Raw genomic sequence first — 22864 nt, forward strand, 5'->3', positions numbered from 1 at the left:
GTGCCATGGAGAAAAAAATGTTTCTAGCTCATCTGTGACGTACCACCAGTTGTAAGATGCATCCTGATTACAGATATTAAAAAGGAGATGTCTTAGAATCTGAAAAATAATAGCTTCCTTTCCTACCTCTCAGAAGAGAGAGAAAAACTGGAGAGACTAGTAATGCCAAGGGATAGCTGAGAGCTAAAGATGTAACAGCTGGTGAGGATTATACAATGAATATCTTCTAAAATAAATCCTCTTACCAGAATGTTGCTGGAATCCGTGCTTATTGTCCTTGAAGGAGTTGAAAGGGCTAGTTGCCTGCTAGCAATTCCTTTAATTAATTCAAGTAGATGAGTGCCTACTATATGGTCACGGAGTTGTGGTACATTGCAATTAGTGTGGTTTTTAAAGTTCATAGTTTTTAAGAATAACTTAGAATTAACTATTCAGTCACATTTTAGTGAAGAAACTATCATTAAATAATAAACCTCCGTTTAGTGGTAGTTCTAGCAGCATCTGTTCTTGGAGAAAAATGAAACAGTCCTCCAGCTCCTACATGTAAACAGTTTTAAAAGCAGTTGCAAAATTCCAGATTATTCCTGAATCCTTATCTAACATGTATTTTCTCAGACAAGTGGATTTTTATTTACCCAGTTGATACGTAGGTGTTTCCATAAGTTTAAGAGGTATTTTATTCCCTATGGAAAAAGAAGCATGCTACGTAATAGAGCTTTTCTAGTCTTAGCCAGAGAACCCAATTCTGTACATTAGTTGTCTTTGGCTTGGCCATTTTCAAACAATAATTATAGATCTGATGATTGTTGGGTACAGTGTGAACCATTCTGAAGAAATAAAATAAGGGGGCACCTGGATGTCTCAGTCAATTAAGCATCCAACTTTGGCTCAGGCCATGTTCTCACGGTTCGTGAGTTCAAGCCCCGCATCGGGCTCTGTGCTGACAGTTCAGAGCTTGGAGCCTGCCTCGGATTCTGTGTCTCCCTCTTTCTCTGCCCCTTCCCCATTCATTTTCTCTATCTTTCCAAAAATAAACATTAAAAAAAAAAAAGTAAAATAAGGATCTGAGCGAAGGAAGTCAGCTTCTAGAGCATTTGCAATTTTCTAGGAATTTTCTGACTATACGAAGGCATAGTTTGATACTTAAAAACATTGATTTCACTTACTTTCCCTTAGCTCACCCTCTCCCCGCCCCAAGTATATAATACTCTTACATAATTGTGGTAGAAAATCTTATTCAGGTGGACTTTTGATCAGACTTTCTTTATTCCAATTTTTAACCTCCCTAAATTATAAATCTTTATTTTGTAGGTATCATAGCTGCGAATGTTTTTGTATTCTGTTTATGGAGAGTACCTTCTCTACAGCGGACAATGATCAGATATTTCACATCCAATCCAGCCTCAAGTAAGTCTACTTATGACTTTATTTTGAGATAGAGGTAATATGAAAGAAATAAGCTTTGTGTTAACTGAAATGCTATGCAGAGGATGAGTTGCTTGTCAACAGTTGTAAGTAATATCCAGAAAATAGACTATAAGCTCCCTGAGGAAAAGGACCCCATCTCTCTTAGTGTTATATCCCAAGTACCTAAAATGTGCCTTGCACATATCAGATAAGTATTATTTTTTTAATGTTTGTTATTTTGAGAGAGAGCACCAGTGGGGGAAGGGGCAGAGAGAGGGAGAAAGAGAGAGAATCCCAAGCAGTGGGATCTGACAGTGCAGAGCCTAATGTGGGGCTCAATCTCACCAACTGTGAGATCGTGACCTAAGCTGAAATTAAGAGTTGGATGCCTAACTGACTGAGCCACCCAGGCGCCCCAGTAGATATGTATTTTTTAATGACGTAAGATCCGTGATCACTACAAGTTCACTCTTTGAGGAGATTATTATATACAACTTTATATCTGTACTTGAAATAACTTACTAATTCTTTTTTCTAACTTTTGCCACGACAAGTTGCTTTCATTGAACTGAGAATTTTTATTGGTTGCTTACTAAGTAGAAGAGAGAGATTTAAGATAACTTTTTACCACTTTGAAAAATGCTATCTTTTAAAATTTTTTTTAATGTTTGTTTATATTTGAGAGAGATGGGGAGTATGAGCAGGAGAGGGACAGAGAGAGATGGAGACAGAATCTGAAGCAGGCTCCAGGCTCTGAGCTATCAGCACAGAGCCCGATGTGGGGCTTGAACTCACAAGCTGTGAAATCATGACCTGAGCTGCAGTCGGACGCTTAACCAACTGAGCCACCCAGGCGCCCAACAAAATGCTACCTTAAACCATCTTATTTAAGCTTTTGAACTGGCTCTGTTTTTGTTTCCTATGTTCGAGTTGTTTCATAATAATAATGAAAAAAATCAAAAGTAGATAATTTTTAGGTCATGGCTGTGTGTCCTATGATTACCAGACTGTTTTTCTTTCTCTTGTAGAGGTCCTTTGTTCTCCAATGTTGCTGTCAACGTTCAGTCATTTCTCCTTGTTTCACATGGCAGCAAATATGTATGTTTTGTGGAGCTTCTCCTCCAGCATAGTGAATATTCTGGGTCAAGAACAGTTCATGGCAGTGTACTTATCTGCAGGTAATAAGCTTTAATCTCAGGATCTTTTGGAGTACGAGCACGCTAACCTATCTGGAGAAGGAACAAAGGGAACGATCATAGCTGAATTCTACATATGAGGATTGTATGTAGGGAATTATACATACTGTCTGTAGAGAAGGACATCGCAGGCTGGTGGGGTTGTTGGCTTTCCTGCTTCTTGTTTCGCGATTTCTTCTTAGATTATTTAGGTATGTTTAGTTTTAAATTAGGATAGGATGGGTTAAGATTCAGTGGAGAATTTAAGCATGTCGTTTTTATTTCATTAGGCCTTGGCTACTTTAGCTCAGGCCCACCGTTTTATAGATAAATTCTTCCCAGACTTCCTGGCTGTCTCAATCATCTGGATCTTTGTTAAATAACCTTAGGCTCATTTCCCACAGTGTGTTCAGTTTCCAGAAAGCTTTATTTTAGACCAGAGCTTTGTAATAAGATCATCAAGAATGAGTTTTTTCTCTTTTCTGAAAGCATATATCTTAGTCTGGAGCCACTCCAGTTGTGGTCCTGGGGATATCATCGTTTCCTTATTTCAACTAGGAAGTGGTAGTAAAGGATTCCAGGTTCCTAGATGCTACTAAACTGGCAATTGGTCTGTTAAATTTTACCTCTCTATTTGCAAAATGTATTGAATTAAAAACCACATGGCATGAAAATTCGTTTCTGAAGTCCCTTCGTTTACTTTTTTTTATTAAAAATGTTTCTTAAGTTTATTTTTTTTAGTAATGTCTACACCCAACATGGGGCTCGAACTTACAACCCTGAGGTCAAGAGTTGCATGCTCTTCACACTAAGCCAGCGAGGTGTCCCTGAAATCCCTTTATTTAAAAAACAGTACATCATACTGTAGTCATATTGTAGTATGGAAAAAAAAGCACTTGAGAGCTTGAAGACAGAAGACCTAGTTTTACTGGATCTTATTTCTGCTACTTGCTGTGTGATACTGCAGAAAAGACCATAATAACACCTCTTTGAGGATAATGATACTCTCTCATGACAAGTGGTTGTAGAAAGGATTAAATAGACACATCTACCACAAGGCATCAAAAATGGGTGCTTAGTCATTGTTAATTAAATACCCATGTAGCTGGTCCTTCAAAACTAGAAACTGAGCAACATCTTTGGCCTGTGCCAGAAGTGTATAGTTTTTTCCCCAAGCACTAGTTGTATTGTTGTAGGTTACACATGGGTCTGTTTCAGATGATTAATTCCTGCTCTACAGGAAGTTTTTTAAAATGAGCCACATTCAGCTTAGATGACATCGGAGCCAAAGGGACTTGTAAAAGAGCATCTAGTCTAAATTGCAGCAGAGTCATTTGGCAAGCTGGGTAAAATATAGATTCCCTGGTCCCGTTCCCAAGAATCCGATTTAGTGTTTGGAGTGCAGCCCAGAGGATTCCCTGACAGTTGGTGAGTTTGAAACTAATCTCTTTTATGTTATAGATAAGGAAAGTGAGAACTGAGAGGTAAAGTGAAGGACCCTGTGTCACTCAGTAAGTTGTGTAGTTGGTCACACTTACAAAATATCTGAAGTGATAGGATAAGTATTCATACCTGCACCTTGTACTGATCCAGGTAGAAATCCAACATTGTTAGTCTCTGTGGGGTGGAAACCATTTTTATACTACACTAAAATTATTGAAATGTGACTTATTTCTCAGGCGTTATTTCCAATTTTGTCAGTTATGTGTGTAAAGTCGCGACAGGAAGATATGGACCATCACTTGGTGCAGTAAGTATTTGTAATGTAAATTTTCTTAATTTAGTCTTTAACTTCATTTTGAAATAATTTTAGACTTATGGAAAAGTCCAAAATTATTACAAAGAGTTCTTATATACCCTTTACGCTACTGTTAAGTACAGAACCACAGTAGAATGATCAAAGACAGGAAGTTAACATTGAAACAATACTAACTAATCTGTGTCTAATTTAGAATTTATAGAGTCTTGGGGCACCTGGGTGGCTCAGTCGGTTGAGTGTCCGACTCTTGATTTTGGCTCAGGTCATGATCTCATGGTTTGTGGGTTCGAGCCCTGTGTTGGGCTCCATGCGGGCAGTGTGGAGCCTGCCTCAGATTCTCTGTTCCCCTCTCTCTCTGCCCTTCCCCCACTTGCGCTGTCTCTGTCTCAAAATAATAAAGTATTTACAATACTTTATTATAATAATAAAAAATTTAAAAAATAGAATTTGTGGAGCCTTGTAAACTTCAGGCTATAGCTTTTAACCATTGGTCATTTACATATACTGTACTTACTAGAACAGACTACAAATCAAGAGCATAGTCAGAACAGTGGGTATCCATTCCTCAAAACCAGACAGCCTAATCAAGCATTGGAAAATTCTCAATAATTACAGATTTGAATCTGGTACTATATCCTCTGTTTAGTCACTATTTGAGTGTCTTCTGTGCAGATTAGACTAGTAGGCACTGTAGTAGAAACTGGGGATATACCAGTGAGCAAGATGATCACAATTCTCTTCCTGAGCTATGTTCTGGATGTTTAAACAGAAAAAGTGTTGTGTTTTTTGTTTTTGTTTTTTGTTTTTTTAGTTTAATAGAAATTTCTAGGCACATGGAAATCTTTGTGTAACATCTCTCTAAAGACTACACATTCATTTTGTACATGTTTAAACACTAATGCACTTAAATATATTCAGATAGAGAGTTGCATATTTAAAGAAACTAAGAAGGTTCAGTTTTGGAAGAGAATTCTTATGTAATCATCCCATAATGTGTGTGTTCCTCATATTTGTGCATACTTAATTGTCCTTTTTTTATACTTAAATTTCCTAATGAGACCTGTATCTTGTCCTGTCACCTACGTGATTTCTTAAGCCCCCGTTTTTTCCTTCATGGAATGTTTTATATACAAGATTTGGTGCTGGTGTAATTTACATATTTCAAATCTTTTACCTCATTCACCGCCTAAGCACCTGTTATGTGAAGGCAACGAAGACCACGCTAAAAGGGCTGAGTGTTCTCTAGAGGACTTCAGGGGTTCTGAGAGTAGGGATACTTTTTTCATTAAATGAGAGGATCTTGGAGGGCATTTTGATGTGCTACAGGTGTTATTCTCATTTTGCAGATAAGAAACTAAAGTCCAAGATGAGAAGAGTGTGACAGATGGTATTTGGAATTAGGCTGGGTTTGAATCCAGCTCTGCCACTTATCTGTGATTTCTAAGACATATTACCAACCCTCTCTGTTTTTCTGTATAAAATGGGGACAATACATCTCTTTCTGATCTGCAGCGCAAGTGTGTTTAGATGGCCTAGCATAATAAGGAGCATGTACTAAAAAACGTGATAGTGGTAGTTCCTGTTCAGTCATCAATTTTGTAGAGCCATGTCAGAATAAAATTATTATCCCCAAATATTTTCATTCATTCTTAGTTAAAATTAAAGAAAACTAAGTCACCAAGTATAATAATATTTTTAATGAGAAATCTAGAAACAAATACTGTTGACAAAGTTATGTTAGAAAATACGAAGTATTGGTCTTACTGGCTTCCTTGTAATCCTGTGTTAAAGGATGAAGGGCTAAAGAATATTTGTCAGTTGACATATTGGCATTAGGAAGCAAGAATACTGGATTTTGGTAAGGGTTTTATTTAGTTAGAGCTCTGGATGTTCTGAATCTCATTTAAAAATTGTTTCTTAGTTATTGGTAGGAAGCTTTAACCTGCTTTTAAAAAATTTATTTTCTGTGAAATGTAACCCTTAATTTTGAGATGGCAAAGATCAATGAAATGTTTGCGGTAGGAAACAGCATTTGTTAAAATGTTAGAGATGTGTTTTTTGCTTGACGTATATCACAGGCCAAATTGAAGCTTGCTTAACATACGATAACTTGCTTACTGTAACTTCATTGATTTAAGTATCACTGATTTAACCTGTTCTTAAACTGAGTTCTCTAAGTCAGGAAAGTATCTTTAGTCTCTTCTTACAGCATTGCAAGTAAAATAAAATGGTCACTAGAATGGATTCATTTGGAATTCCTTTTTTATTTATCTATCGTGTTTGGAGTATATCTCTTGTATAACTTTCTTAGTGGCTTTTCCAGTATCTGTACTTCAGTTATCACAGTCTGCTGGTGGGAGTGTCATTTTACCAGTTTGACGTGAACCTTACCTCCCTTTTCATCCCTGTGTCCTCCCCAAATTATAATATATAATTGTCTTAAATATTTCCACTGTGTGCATTTAGAATATTGGCTACTGTTATTATCATTTGTGCTTCAACCATTAAACGTCATTTAGAAAATTCCAAGGGAGGAAAAGTCTGTTGTCTGTATGCATAATTTTTCTTCTTCTCCATTGTTCTTCTTTCTTGATGTTTCAAGATTCTTCCTTCTATCATTTCCTTTTTATTTAGAGAATTTTCTTTAGCCATTCTTTTAGGTAGGTATGACAAATTCTCTTTAAGTTTTTCTCGGAGAATGTCTTGATTTTCCCCTTCATTTCTGAAGGATATTTTCACTGGATAAAAAAGATTCCAGGCTGACTTTTCTTTTGGCACTTGAAAAATGTTGTGCCACTTCTTTTTGGCCTCCATAGTCTTTGAAGAGAAATCCTTTGTTGTTCAAATAGCTGGACTTCAGATCATGATCTCACTGCCCCCATCAGACTCTGTGCTGACAGCTCAGAGCATGGAGCCTGCTTGGGATTCTGTCTCTCCTGCTCATTCTACCTCCCACCTCCCTTCTCTCTCTCACAAGAATAAACAAACATTAAAAAATATATATAGCTTTTGCCCTGTACGTAAGGTGGTGTTGATCTCTCTGAAGATTTTTTACTTTGTCTTTAGTTTTCAGAAGTTTGACTCTGTTGTCATGGATCTCTTTATGTTGATCTTGTTTGGGGTTTGCTCAGCTTCTTGAAACTAGAGGTTTATGTCTTTGGGGAAATTTTCACCTGTTATTTCTTTGAATGCTTTTTCAGCCTCACCTTTCTTTTCTTTGGAACTATGATGACATGATGTTAATATAATCTCTAGGGTCTCTGAAATTCAGTTAATTTTTTTAAGTCTGTCTTTCTGTAGTCCAGATTGGGTAATTGCTACTCTGTTTCAAGTTCACTGATTATTTTCTTTGTCCTTTCCATTCTGTTTGGGCCCTATTATTGTTTTTATTTAGGTTATTGTATTTTTCAGTTCTAAATTTTACATTGTTCTTGGTATCTTCTGTTTCTTTTGGCCTTTCTGTGCTATTTTTTCACTCGTTTCAAGCATGCTTGTAACTACTTATTAAAGCATTTTTATGATCGCTGCTTTAAAATACGTGTCAGACAGTTTTAATATCGCTGTGTCATCTTGTTGGTTTCTGTTGTCTTATTCAGGTTGAGGTTTTTCTGGTTCTTGGTATGTTGAGTGATTTTTAAATGAGACCTGGACATTTTGGATATTAGGAGACTTTGAATCTTATTTAAATCTGTTCATGAGGCTGCCCCTGCCACTGCTTTGACGAGGGGAAGGTTGACCATTACTGTCTGGTGAGGTGAAAGTCCAGGTTCTTTACTCAGCCTCTTTTGATACCTAGGGTACAAGGACTCTGGTTACTAGGGGGCAGGACTTGGAGTTCTGGAAGTTCAGTCTCCTATGTAGACCTTTCCTGGCTAGGAGGAACAGGGTGCCTTGTTACTGCTGCCCACATGACCTCCACTGACACTACCCCGTCAGCGGTATCATGATGCCTCGTTGCCATCTGCAAGGGTAGAAGTCTAGGCTCTCCACTCAGCCTTTGTTGATGGGGATTGGGCTGCAAGCTTTTCTGTTGTTTGGCTGGAGTAGAGTGGTTATTATCTAAAAGCTGACTGTCTTGCTAGGCTACCCTTTCTTGGTCCTTTGGCTAGAGAGAGCATTTTGGGGGATGGGGATAGACCTATTATGTCTGAGTTCATTGGGATTTCCAGGTCATGAGCTTCTCCAGAGCCAAGTCTGAGCTGTATGAGGCCAAAAGAAAACCCAGGGGACTCACCACTGTGTCATTCCTTGGATCCCAGGGTTCCTTAGCCACTCTCCTTTTCTTTCTCAGCCTTTCAGAGTTGTCTTATGTTTGTTTTACATGTAGTGCCAAGGTTTTTGGCTGTACTTATAGAAGCACAAAACCCCTTAGAGTAAATTCATTTAAAATTTATGGTGCAAAAAAAAAATCATACATGTAAACAATATGATATGAAGATTATATAGATATAGGAAATTATTTATGAAAATTATTTACTTATGAAATAAGTAAAAAAATTGTACGCATGTTGATTGCAAGTACATAACCAGTGTACATAAATTGTTGGTGGAGAATAAAAGATCTTCATCTCTAACCAAGGAGGCAGGTGTCTAGAGTCTGTGTGAGTTGGGGTTAATAACTCCCTGAGATTGTACCTAAAACATATATGAATGTGAAATTTTTCTGAGGAGAAAGGGTCCCTGTTCACTGTATTTTTAAATGCCCCTGACTAGAAAAGGTTAAAAAAAAAAAAAAATAGGGGCACTTGAGTAGCTCAGTTGGTTGAGCATCTGACTCTTGATTTCGGCGGGGGTTATGATCCCAGGGTCATGGGGTTGAGTCCTGTGTCAGGCTCCATGCTGAGAGTGGATATTCTCTCTCTCTCAAAATAAAAACTAGAAAGAAAGAGAGGGGCACCTGGGTGGCTTCATCATTTAAGTGTTCACCTTTGGCTGAGGTCATGATCCTGGATTTGTGAGTTCGAGCCCTGCGTTGGGCTCTGTGCTGCCAGTGTGGAGCCTGTCGGGGATTCTCTCTCTCCCTCTTTCTGCCTCTCCCACACTCTCTCTGTCAAAATAAATAAACTTGAAGGAAGGAAAGGAAAAGAAAGAGAATGAATGAATGAATGAATGAATGAATCTGTGCATGGAGGTAGGCCCAAACATTTGTCAAAAAAGGAAGTTGGGATTTATTCAGATACATAAATGTTTACATTTGTGTAGGTAAAGGTCACTTTGAGAAAATTCTAGGACAATGGAACTGCCTTCTATCTTTAAAATAATGTATAAGGGGCGCCTGGGTGGCTTGGTCGGTTAAGCGTCCGACTTCGGCTCAGGTCACGATCTCGCGGTCCGTGAGTTTGAGCCCCGTGTCGGGCTCTGGGCTGATGGCTCAGAGCCTGGAGCCTGCTTCTGATTCTGTGTCTCCCACTCTCTCTGACCCTCCCCCGTTCATGCTCTGTCTCTCTGTCTCAAAAATAAATAAACTTAAAAAAAAAAAATTAAAAAAAATAAAATAATGTATAAGAACAATAAGATATAGTTAGAGAAACTGGTTTTACATAGAAATGCACAGTAATGAGAATTTTCTTTCATACTAAAATATCTGTAATGAGCATTTTAGATGGAGAGCATAATCATCTATGGAGAAATAATGTAGAGGCACCTAACAGAATTTTAATGTTCTTCTTTCACATCAAGCAGTCAAACTCTGTTGGCTTCATTTGAGGGAAAGTGTAATTTTATTGGGTTTTTTCCCTCTCAGAAAATAAGGTTTCAGCTTGATTTGTTTGGAGTTTCATTGAATTGACATTTAAAAAAAAATTTTTTTTTTTAAAGTTTATTTTTGAGACAGAGACAGAGCATGAACGGGGGAGGGTCAGAGAGAGGGAGACACAGAATCTGAAGCAGACTCCAGGCTCTGAGCTGTCAGCACAGAGCCCGACGCGGGCTCGAACTCACAAACCGCGAGATCATGACCTGAGCCGAAGTTGACCGCTTAACCGACGGAGCCACCCAGACGCCCCTCATTGAATTGACATTTTTAGTTTGTTTAAAAATAAACCTGGGATACTAGAGTTGCTTGTATGCAATAAAACCTGGAAGGTGATGAGCTACTGTTCACTCCAACTTTACAATTCTTAGCGACATTGACATCTACTGTGCTTAATGTTAATATAGCACGTGCTGATAGTTTTGGGGGGCGGATATTGATGTTCTAGGCAGAACAGATCTTTCAGAATAAATATAAATATGGCCAGTATAAAATGTTGTACCATGACCCAGCAAGTTTGTGAGGAAATAAACCTGCAATCTTCTGATGTGGTTCTGATATCCTGAAAATTTGCTGTGAACCCGTTTAGGACCTGGAGTAGGGAACCAGGGAAAGGTGAACAAGTTATGGAGGCTGTGTATGTGCATATGTGTGTTTCCATACAACCAGTAATCTCCCTGTTAAGGGAAGTCAGGATTTTGGAAGAACCTTGTGTGTTACAGTTAGACTTGTACAGAAGCCAATTTGGTCCAATATGCAGTAGCAGAGAGTTGATCTTAAATATAGAAAATAGAATGCTGGGGGTGTCTGGCTGGCTCAGTTGGTGAAGCATGTGACTCTTGATCTCAGGGTTGTGAGTTTGAGCCCCACATTGGGTGTAGAGATTACTTAAAAATTAAAAAAAATAAGATAGAATTCTGACTCCTAACCCCCACTGCATAATGGCAGGTACCACCACCACCTGCCTTTACTGTGCAGTTGAGGTTATTGTTTCCTTGTTGGTTTTAGCACTTTTTCAGCCCAAGGACTAGGGTTTTTTTTTTCATATTTAAATATTTTTATTTAGTTATTTAAATCCAGGTTAGTTAACATATAGAGCACTAGGGTTTTTGTTTTTGTTTTGTTTTGTTTTTTGTCTACTTACCTTCACTGAGATCTTTGATTTTCCTTCCAAGGGATACTCATACTGTCTTTCCATCCTGCAGTTATCCCAGCCCATTCCTGGGAATGCAGCCTGAGCAGGTTTCCCTGTTTGGGTCAGTTGGCAACTGTGTATTAGGGATTTGGGATATCTGGGATCCCTGGGACTCCTAACACTTTATTAGTAATTACTAAAATGTCACATAATCCTGTGTTTTGAGTCAACCCTTTGTACAAATGGTGGTTAAGAGTGGTAGATGCTAGGGGCGCCTAGCTAGGTAGATGCTAGGTGGCTTGGTCAGTTGAGGTCTGACTGTTGGTCTCTGCTCAGGTCATGGTCTTGCAGTTGTAGGATCAAGCCTCTTGTCGGGCTGTGCACTGACAGTGTGGAGCCTGCTTGGGATTCTCTCTCTCCCCCACTCTGCCTTCCCCCACCAAATAAATATTAAAAAATTTAAAAAAGAGATGCTATTTTTTCAGAAATAGCATTTTTAATACAAAAATGTAGGAACCTTTCCTTTTATTTATAGGGGTAATCAGTTACAGGATACCTTTTATAAAAATCATTCTTCTCTTAGATGTCTTTTTTAACATCCTCCTTAGAAATTATTTATTTATGTATTTATTTAAAGTTTATTTATTTTGAGAGCAAACATGAGGCAGAGAGAGAGGGAGAGAGAGAGGATCCCAAGCAGGCTATGTGCTGTCAGCACAGAGCCCAATACGGGACTTGAACTCCTGAACAGTGAGATCATGACTTGAAATCAAGAGTTGGATGCCTAACCGACTGAGATACCCAGGAGCCCCAGAAATAATTCAAATCTTACAGAAAATTTTCAGTACAAAGGACTTCTAAGTCTTTTAAAAAATAAAATCACTAGGGTTTACTGAGGTATAACCGACGTGGAAAAAACTGCACATATTTAAAGTTTACCATTTCAGGACGCCTGGGTGATGCAGTGGGTTGAGCGTCTGCCTTCAGGTTATGATCTTGCCGTTTGTGAGTTTGAGTCCCACATTGGGCTCTCTGCTGTCAGCACAGAGCCCTCTTCAGATCCTCTGTCCTTCCCCCTCGCTGCTCGCTCTCGCTCGCTCGCTCTCTCTCTCTCTGAAAAAAATAAACATTTAAAAGATAAAGTTTATAATTTGGAAAGCTTGGACGTGTGGATCAAGATAATGAATACAGTCATCATCCCTGAAAGTTTCCTGGTGCTCCTCTGTAGTCCCTTCTTCCTGCTTCTAACCCCCTTCCTGGGCAACAGCTTCTCTACTTTGTTATGATGATTTCATTTGTACTTATTTTCTAGAGTTTAGTATTAATGGAATCATCCAGCATATACTCCTTTTTGTTACTGTTCTGGCTTCCATTACTCTATTTGAAATTCATCCATGAAGTTGTGTATATCAGTCTGTTCTTTTGTATGAGCGAATGATGTTCCATTATTTGGATATGCCAGAATATGTATATCCATTCACCTGGTAGACATTTGGGTTTCTAGTTTTAGCTGTTACAAAAAAAAGCTGTTGTGAAAGTTTGTGTATAACTGTGTGCTTTCATATGTCTTGGAATGTCCAGATCATAATGGTAAATAAGTATTTAACTTTTAAGGAATTTCCCAGCAATTTTCCAGAGTGATTATAGAATTTACTTTCCTATCAGCAGCATGCGAGATTTTCAGTTTCTCCACATCCTCACCAACACTTGGAATGGTTGGTCTTTTTAGTTTGTAAGCAGTATGTACTGATACCTGTGTAGTTTTAATTTTTATTTCCTGACTCATCTTTTCATGTGCTTACTTGCTATTCATATATCTTCTCTGAAGTGTTCAAATATTTTGCCCAGTTAAAAAAAGATTTTAATTATTTTCCTTTACATAGTCTGGATACAATCCTTTATCAGATTTTTGAGATGCAAATATTTTCTTTTAGCCTATATCTTGCCTTTTCTCAACAGTGTCATTTGAAGACTGTAAGTTTTTAATTTATATGAAGTTTGATTTATTAATTTTTTTCTTACAGATCATCCTTTTTGGTCTCATAACTGAAATCTTTGCCTAACTTAAGGTCACAAAGAGTTTCCTCTTATGGCTTCTTTAGAAGTTTTTATTGTAGATTTCACACTAGGTCTTTGTGTCACTCTGAAAGTGCAGCAAAATGCTCTTGAACCACATTCACCAGTTTTTAACATTGTGTCACATTTCACTTACTGTTTTCTCTATTCACACTTTTTTTTTCCTGAACTGTTTGCAAGTAGGTTGCATATATGATGCCCTTTTACCCCTAAAATGCTTAAGTGTATATTTCTGAGAATACGAATATTTTACTCTTTCCAGTTATCAAATTCAAGAAATTTAATATTGATATAATACTTTAACTTATTAACATATTCCAGTTTTGTCAATTGTCCCAGTAATGTCCTTTGTAGTTATTTCTCCCCCTCTAAGATCATGTATTACATTTAGAGGTTATGTTCCTCTGGTCTCCTAAAAGCTGGAACATTTCCTTCCTTGGCCATTTTTGTTAATTGAGGTATAATTGCCATAACATTGTATTAGTTTCAGGTGTACAACCTAATGATTCGCTATTTGTATATATTGCAAAATGATCACCAGAGGTAATCTAGTTAGCGTAGTTAACGGTAAGACTGTCGCTGTGTATAGTTAATAAATTTTTTTTCCTTGTGATAAGAACTTTTAGGATTTATTCTCTTAGCTTTCACATATGCAACACAGTATGAACTGTGGTCACCATGCTGTACATTACATCTCTGGCTTATCTATTTTAAAATGGGAAGTTTGTACCTTTTGACCCTTTTAACCCATTTTGGTCTCTCCACCCCCAACTCTGGCAACCACCAGTCTGTTCTTTCCATACACGGGCTGGCTTTTTTTTTTTTTTTTTTCTTTTTTTAAGATTCTGTACATAAGTGAGATCATACAGTATTTGTCTTTCCCTGACTCATTTCAGTTAGCATAATGCCCTCAAGGTCTATCCATGTTGTCACAAATGGCAAGATTTCCTTATATTTTTGTGGCTGAATAATATTCCTCTGTGTGTGTACATATCACATTTTCTTTATCTGCTCATCCATTGTTGGACACTTAGGTTGTTTCCATATTTTGACTATTGCAAATAACTGCAATGAACACGGGGGTTTATTTACCTTTTTCGGTTAGTGTTTTTGAAGGGATAAGTACCCAGAAGTGGAATTGATGGATCATGATAATGCTCTTTTTAATTTTCTGAGGAACCTTCATAATGTTTTCTCTAGTGACTACACCAGTTTACATTCCCATCAACAGCGCACAAGGGTTTCCTTTTCTCCACATCCCCACCAACACTTGTTATTTTCCTTTTGATAATAGTTATTCTAACAGGGGTGAGGTAGTAATCTCATTGTGGTTTTGATTTTCATTTCCCTGATGATTAGTGACGTTGAGCATCTTTTCATATGTCTGTTGGCCATCTGGATGTCTTCTTTGGAAAAAGGTGCAGATTCTTCTGCCCATTTTAAAATGGACTGTGGTTTTTTTGTTCTTGAGTTATATGAGTTCTTTATATATATATCAGAAATTAATCCCTTATTAGATAGGATTTGCAAATATTTTCTCCCATTTGGTAAGTTGTCTTTTTATTGTGTTGATGGTTTCCTTTGCTGTGCAGAAGCTTTAGAGTTTGATGTAGTCCTACTTGTTTTTGCTTTTGTTGCCTTTGGTCAGCCTTTCTAAAATTTTTCATGGAATTAACAATTTTGGACAGTACAGGCCAGTTATTTTATAGAATGGTCATCGGTTGGGTTTGTCTGTTTCTTCATGATGAGATTCTGAGTGTGTGTTTTTGGTTGGAATGCTACATGAGTGGTGTTATGTCCTCAGGTACCACAGTTGGAGGCAATAATGTCCATTTGTTGACTGGTTGTTATTCAGCTTCTCTACTATAAAGTTGCTGTTTTCCTTTACCTTTTAAAGTTAATGTGTAATGTGTGAGGGGATACTTTGTGATTTATGTAAGTGTTGTGATCTCTTCTTCATCGACCCCTCTCACCCCCCTGAAATAGCATCCATTGATTATTGTAGCTTGACTCAGTTTTTGCTGTGATGGTTGTTACAATGGTGAATGTAACAATGCTGTGATGGTTGGCGGTATAGTACATCTCATTTGTTTTCCCTAATGTTAACGTCTTCTATAGCCATAACTTATCAAACCTAGGAAATTAACATTGGCATAGCCCTTTTTTTAAAATTTTTATTTTAGAGAAAGAGTGAATGAGCAGGGGAAGAATGGCAGAGGGAGAGAAAGAATCTTAAGCAGGCTCCATGCCTAGTGTGGAGCCCAACATGGGGCTCTCCCACAACCCTGGGTTCATGGCCTGAGCTGAAATGAAGAGTTGGATGCTCAACCGACTGAGCCACCCAGGCGCCCCGGTATAGGACTTAAACCACAGACTGTATTTGGATTTCCTGTTTTTCCATGATGTTCTTTGTTTTGTTGTAGGATACCGCATTGCATTTAATTATCATGTCTTTTCAGTATCCTCCAGTCTGTGGTGCTTTCTCCGTATTTGTCTTTCATGACCTTGAAACTTTTGAAGAATAGTGGGAAGATGTTTTGTAGAATAGCCCTCAGGGAAGTGTTATATTATTACTATTTTTTTAAAGATTTTATTTTATTTATTTATTTGGGGGGCAGGGGGGATAGGTGGTGAGGGGCAGAGAGAGTGAGAGACAACCCAAGCAAGCTCCCCATTGTCATTGCAGAGCCCTACATGGGGCTTGAACCCACGAACCATGAGATCATGACCTGAGCCAAAATCAGGAGTTAGACGCTTAACTGAGCCACCCAAGTGCCCCTAAAAATTTTATTTTTAATCTGTACACCCAGTTTGGGGCTTGCATTTACAACCCTGAGATCAAGAGTTACACGCCTCACCAACTGAGCCAGCCAGGTGCCCTGGAGTTTTTTGTTTGTTTGTTTTTGTTCTTAATGTTTTTATTTTATTTTTGAGAGAGAGAGGGAGAGAGTGAGTGGGGGAGGGGCAGAGAGAGAGGGAGACATAGAATTCGAAGCAGGCTCCAGGCTCTGAGCTGTCAGCATAGAGCCTGATGCAGGGCTTGAACCCATGAACCATGGTATCATGACCTGAGCCGAAGTTGGTGCTCAACTGACTGAGCTACCCAGGTGCCCCAGTTTTATTATTTTTAATAAGTGACTAAGAACCGAGAATTTTGGCTGAAGACAAATATAGTTAAAGTACCAGCCTCCCTTTGCTTTCCCACTGGTCTCCAGCCACACACAGGCTTGGTTCAACTTGGTTTTCTGCTTGGAACACTCTTCCCATCTCTTCCCCTTCTACTTCGCCAGCGCCTGGTGACCCTTCCATGCAAAACTTGATATCATTACGAACCCTGAGCTGAGCTTCTATCGGCTCTCCCTTCCATGTGTTGCCAGAGCATGCCCTGCTTCATCATCATGGCTGATCGTGTTTTGTTGTTACTTTTTCTCTGTAAGCTCCATTAAGGAAGGAATGTGGGTTTTGTTCCTTTCTGTACCCCCAACATTTACATAGTGCCTGGTGCAAAGTAGGCCTCAAGTATTTGGGTGAATGATTATTGTGAGACTTAATATTAACTAGGGATTATGACCTAATTTTTCAAGTATTCTACCATTTAGAGGAAGTGGGAATATGTCTAACATTAAGAGTTTAAATTAGCATTATTTATCAAGATATTTCATAGCCATTATACATTTAAATTATGAAGATTATGTAGCAACCTGGAAAAACACATGATTAAAATAAAAAATACAGCCAGGAGCACCTGGGTGGCTCAGTTGGTTAAGCGTCCCGCTCTTGACTTTGGCTTAGGTCATGATCTCACGGTTTGTGAGTTCGATCCCTGCGTCAAGTTCCACGCTGATAGTGTAGAGCCTGCTTGGGATTCTCATATTCTCTCTCTCTCTCTCTTTCTCTTTCTCTTTCTCTCTCTTTCTCTCTCTTTCTCTCTCTCTCTCTCTCTCTCTCTGCCCTTCTCTCACTGTCCCTCTCAAAATAAATAAATAAAACTTAAATTATCATTATAATTTCAGTTATAATAAATGGATGATTGATTGTAAGGTTGTGACAATGTAGACTTTTTTTCATGTTTGTTTATTTTGGAAGAGAAGGAGAGAGATAATTCCAAGCAGGCTCTGCACTGCCAGCGCAGAGCCCAACATGGGGCTCGAACCCACAAACCATGAGATCATGACATGAGCTGAAATCAAGAGTCAGACACTTAATTGACAGTCATCCAGTCACCCCTAGATTTTTTTTTTTTTTCTTAAGTTCTAGGCCCCACGTGGGGCTTGAAATCATAACCCCAAGATCAAAAGTTGCACGCTTTACCAACTGGCCAGCCAGCCACCCTGACATTTAGGTTTTTATTGCCTCATCTGAGGCTGTTGGAGGAAGCGCTTCTAAGGCAGGTGCATGTGTGTCCCTGGAAGGATGCTGTGGGGGGTGGGTCATGCAGAGCCATGGGACAAACACGGCATGCTTTCCTGGAGCAGAACATTTGCTCAAAGGTTTTAAAGAAAACGCTTAGTTTTATTGTGAAGTAGGATGGAAATTTCATGTGAATTTATTTATTTATTTATTTATTTATTTGTAAACAGAAAGCATTCTACTTGGAAGAAATTCCACACGTCTGGGTTTCTTTGGGCAAATTCATGCACACACTGGTTGAAATGGCTTTGCTTTGTGGGAATTTGAGAATTTCTTTTATAGTTATTAAATGATGCATAATCATGCTTAACATTGTCCCTGAAGTTCATTAAGCACTCACATGCTGTTTGCTACACACCTTGTTCTTTCCAGGTTAACTGTGTAATGGACTGGAGCCCTTTTGCCTGATACTTTGTACCTTAGTAACTAAAAAACTTTTAAGCTTTGTGCTAACCTAGAAATGTGTGGCTTATAAACTTTCTGGAAAAAGTATTGCTACTTCAGATTGTAGTCACTAAACGGTTGCACATTCAGAGTTTGACCTTTTCACGTGTGTTCATTTGTAGTCAGGCGCTATCATGACCGTCCTTGCTGCTGTGTGCACAAAGATCCCAGAAGGGAGGCTCGCCATTATCTTCCTTCCAATGTTCACATTCACAGCAGGGAATGTGAGTATTTTTATGAATTGAAGTGCTGGGGACAGTGGTGATATTTTTACATTCGTTGAATTCTTGCCCTTAAATTAGAAATGTCAATGCTGGAGGAACCAAAGTTGTACCAGTTCTGTTCTCTTTTGCTGACTTTCAGGCCCTAAAAGCCATTATTGCCATGGATACAGCAGGAATGATCCTGGGATGGAAATTTTTTGATCATGCAGCACATCTTGGGGGAGCTCTCTTTGGAATGTAAGTTTGAATATAACTGATCGCTACACTGCCTTCTTAGGTGCTCTCCATCCCCTCACCTTAGGAAGGCAGAGCAAGGCAGTTAACTGTGTGAGGGAAGCAGGAGCAGGTAGGGTTAGGAGGGTGAGAAAACTTCAACGTGCTTTGCTTCGGCCTTGCCCACTTTCACCATGTGAGGTGGGAGGAGAGAGGATCGGTCCTGCCCCAGCCTTAGTTGTTGGTAGAGAGACTATGCCTTTACTCTGCCCTTAACCTCAGTTTAGGATTGAGGTGAGCGGTCAGGATTCCTCATGAGTGGTCAGGATGCCTAGCCCTGCTTGGAGACCGTTTCCCAGCCCCTGGTGTGTGCTGTCCTCTTCTTTCCCTGCTCTCAGGCCTCCTGTCTCCTGCCACCACTCACACCTGCCTGTTGTCGGTGCTGGGCAGACAGAGAATGGACACTCTGCCTGTGGCAAGTGTGTAGGTGTGTGCTGTTTGAATTAGTAGAGGCTGGGGATCATAAGCCAGTGTTGACCACTTACTGGGCACCTTCTTCATGGCAGGCTCTGAGCTAGTGGTTTACATTCCACTGTTATTCCTTCCATTTTACTGATGGGACACAGGCCGGAAGTGATCTTCCCGTGGTCAAACAGCTGGGAGCAGAGCAAAGATTTAAACCCAGATCCAAAGCCCTTCCCGCCCCCGTCACACCAGATTGAGTACAGTAACATTGTGTTCACAAGATCTTCCATTTCTGCTTCAGACCACAGACTTTTGCCTAAAACATAGTAGTGCTGGAGTGACTGTCGCAGAAATTGCTCAGAACTCCTGGGGCCCATCTGACCATGAGAGTAATTGTCTATCTGATACAGTGGCTCCCCTGATGGACTATCTTTTCCTGCATAAATGTTGCCTTTTGCCCTTACTTGATTTTTATTTTCTTTCATGACAATAGAAAACTGAAGTTTTTAGATTTAAAAAAAAAAAAAAAGAAAAAGAAAGAAAAATCTATTCTAAGTGGAGAAGTTTTGCCCAGTAGGCGGTGGAACTAAATGCCATTATGCCATTTATAATTTTCAGTGATGATTAAAGAATAGCATATGTGAGTTCTAGCTTTAACAGCAGCACATTATAAATAGTAGAAACTGACCTGGTATTACAGTATGTGAAACATAAAGACTTACGAAAAAGAGTTCTGTTTTATGAACTCTAAATTTATCTCTCTGGATCCTCCCATGTGTACTTAAAGGATCTTCTCCCCAGCAGGTTTTTATTCTTCTGAACTATAATTAGATGACCTTTTCCGTTCTGAAAATAATTGGATCAAATGTATTTTAAAGTCCATGATCTGAAAGGCAAAGGAATCCTTTCTCTTTGCTGTTTCTAATTTCAACTCCTTTCATTTACTAGATCTCAGTACTATCCAAAATTCATCTTTTCTAACATCTTTAATTAGACTTATAAAGCAAAAGATTTAGAAATCCTTAATAATGGTAAAGATTCCATTAGTTTCATCCTGCATGTTTCCTTGACTCTGTGTCCCTCACCAGGTATTAAGGTCTTCACCTCGTACTTTTATAATAATAAGAGCCAACATCCATTGGCTATTTGCTGTGAGCCGAAACCTAAGGCCTGACTTAATACTCTTAAGTCCTGTGAGGTATTCCATTTTATAGAAGGGAAACTGCTTTGAAGAAAGGAACTGTTGGAGGTCACACAGCTGGTCCTTGAAGAGTGGAGTTTCAGAGTGAACACTAGGTTGTGAGGCTGCCGCAAAACAGGGGGAAAAAACCCAAAAACTTAGAAATTAGTCATTTTAAAGTGTTTTCCTAATTTTAATTTAGCCAAATGACCTATTTGAATTTCTAAGTATGATTGGAATAGTTTACCTGTAACATTAAAGTATTTAACTCTCTGCTTGAAATAAGTGGGTTACAGAGATTTGGGAAGACATTTTATTAATGGAGCATTCCTGACAAATGATTCATTTCTTGCAAGAGTTTTACGATTGCATTTGAATCTTAGGTAATCCTTTTTCTGTTGTTCTAAGTTCCACACAGAATTTGACTAAGTCTGAAAGAATTTTGTAACATTCCTGTTACATGTCTTTTTTTTTGTTTTTCAAAATTCTAATGGTGACTATTTTCATGTTCGTATTTTAACTATATTTAGTGAATATTAAGATTCAAGTACTGTATGGTAAACATACTCAGAACATTAAAAAAAATCAAAACATTAAACTGCTATTCTGATACTAATCTAAGCCATTTAAATAGAGCATTTTTTTTAGTCATTTGTCTGGGGAGATGCAAAGATCAACACAGTCTGGTCTCTGCCTCAGGGAACATGAAATCTGTTTGGGTAAAACAGGGCAGAAATAAAGGCTTCAGTCATAGTAGCTTTCAATAACAGCCATTCCACATCAACCCCACCTCCTCCAGGAGGCCCCCTCAGCCTTCCCCTAGCCCAGGAGAAGAGGAGGTAGATGACCCTGAGTTAGGCTTGCAGCCTGTGCTTCCCTCTCAGGTAGAGCTCCTGGTCTTGTAGTACCTAGGCCCATGGGCGTTTAAAGTCAGGCCCTTTTCATTGGTCACTGAACTGTGTGTGCTTGAACTTACAGCAGGTGCTCCCTAGACTCCCCAGCAGTGGTCTGGGTATAGCTTTCAGAGGCAGATTTAGGTTCTCGTCTTCGTTCTGTTGATTCCTAGTTGTGCGGCCTGGGCAAGTTACATTACTAAACCTGTTGGTGCCTTAGCTCATTGCTTCTGGCTGCTGTGTAGGCAGTTTTTAACAGCAGAATGGGGATTGGAGCTATATTTTAAAAGGTGGGAAGAATTTGGATTAGCAGATGACCCTTTGTGTAGCCAGATGGAAGATGATGAGAAACATTTAAACTATTAAAGCCATCATTAGTGAACTCTAATTTTGACATTTCATACACTTCATGTAGAAAAAAGAGTCCAGGCTTAGAATCTGTGTGACCTTCAGGTGAGTCCTTGATCAACCACTTAAAAGCTGTTAGCCCCTGAACCAATTGCTTTTTCTGAAAGGAGGTGAGGCTTCATTGCAGTGGTGAATCAAAGGTAGTGTGTCACACACGGTCCCATCCCACTTCGACCTTTTACATATTCCATATTAAAGATAAATCATTGATCTCCATCAAATAAATTCATCAGCTATTTTAATAAGCAAGATAGTAAATGATAGTGGCATTCAGTTTTATATGTCAACTTGATGTCGTCATTATACTTAACATCTGTATGTCCTACTGTTTGAATGTTGAACCTGGTTTGTTTTTCTTTTCCCCAGATGGTATATTACTTATGGTCATGAACTCATTTGGAAGAACAGAGAGCCTCTAGTGAAAATTTGGCATGAAATGAGGACTAACGGCCCCAAAAAAGGAGGTGGCTCCAAGTAAAACTGGGGTTGGATGATCCTGGTGCATGTGGCCCATGCCGCCTGGAGAGCCCCAGGAATACGTTGGCCCTGGAGTGACCACATCTTTGCTCCTGCCTGGAAGACACCCAGCATCTAGCTTTCCCAGTATTTTAAACTGTCCTCAGCACATGTCTTACTAGAAAGTGAATTATGACAAAGTTGTGAAATAAAGGTTTATATCTCTAGTTTGTAAACAGAGGGTGTGTGTCCCTTTAGAAGAGTACTCATGGTGTCCTGGAATCTTTGCTGTTAGTTGTTACAGTTGACATAGTTTAAGCCGTGGACTTGGCAGGAGTGCACAGGGAAAGACATGATATTCACAAATGCAGGTGTTTGTGCTTTGGCCTTCTTGCATTTCTGCTTACTCACCTACCCCTTTCTTTGGTTGGTCTACAGGTTTAAAAAAAAAAAAAATGTTAAGAGTATCTCCTGTCTGGCTTGGTCTGAAACAACAGCTGTAGTATTTTCTACATTTTCCCAAGAAAGGTAATGTTTTCTGGCAGTGAGTGGCATATACAAAAAGCTATTTTTAGGCTTTGCTTTCTAGGTTAAAATTGTAGCTAAATTAAGAGTTAGAAGGAACTATCACGGATAACCCAGACTTGAATTTGAGCCTGACTGCACCTTACATTTGAAAACGTACACTCTTGAACTGAAGCATCTTACTGAAATAGACAGTGGTCATTGTAACAGCTTCACTATAGCAGAACTCTTGTTGCCCTCGTGATTGAAAATTACTTCTAAGAAATGCCTTTTGAATTTAAAAGTATTTGTTGAGAAGATTTACAGGAGAGTTTTCAGTCTTTCAGTGGCCTTGAAAGGTAA

General features: G+C 38.9%; 1 protein-coding gene across 2 annotated transcripts in view; it reads left to right on the forward strand.

The window, feature by feature from the left end:
• The window catches only part of PARL (presenilin associated rhomboid like), a 55008-nt gene extending 32784 nt beyond the window's left edge, over window positions 1-22224 (forward strand). The window contains exons 5-10 of one of the 2 annotated variants that reach the window (XM_049628495.1): window positions 1312-1407; window positions 2436-2585; window positions 4262-4332; window positions 18281-18382; window positions 18522-18619; window positions 21908-22224. In XM_049628495.1, the coding sequence (XP_049484452.1) occupies window positions 1312-1407; window positions 2436-2585; window positions 4262-4332; window positions 18281-18382; window positions 18522-18619; window positions 21908-22019 (629 nt within the window). In that variant the 3' untranslated portion in view covers window positions 22020-22224. The remainder of the gene's footprint in view (window positions 1-1311; window positions 1408-2435; window positions 2586-4261; window positions 4333-18280; window positions 18383-18521; window positions 18620-21907) is intronic. The other variant, XM_049628496.1, reaches the window with a different exon arrangement.
• The last annotated feature ends 640 nt before the right edge of the window (window positions 22225-22864 follow it).

Source organism: Panthera uncia, chromosome C2, assembly GCF_023721935.1.
Source record: "Panthera uncia isolate 11264 chromosome C2, Puncia_PCG_1.0, whole genome shotgun sequence".
NCBI classification, from domain to species: Eukaryota; Metazoa; Chordata; class Mammalia; order Carnivora; family Felidae; genus Panthera; species Panthera uncia.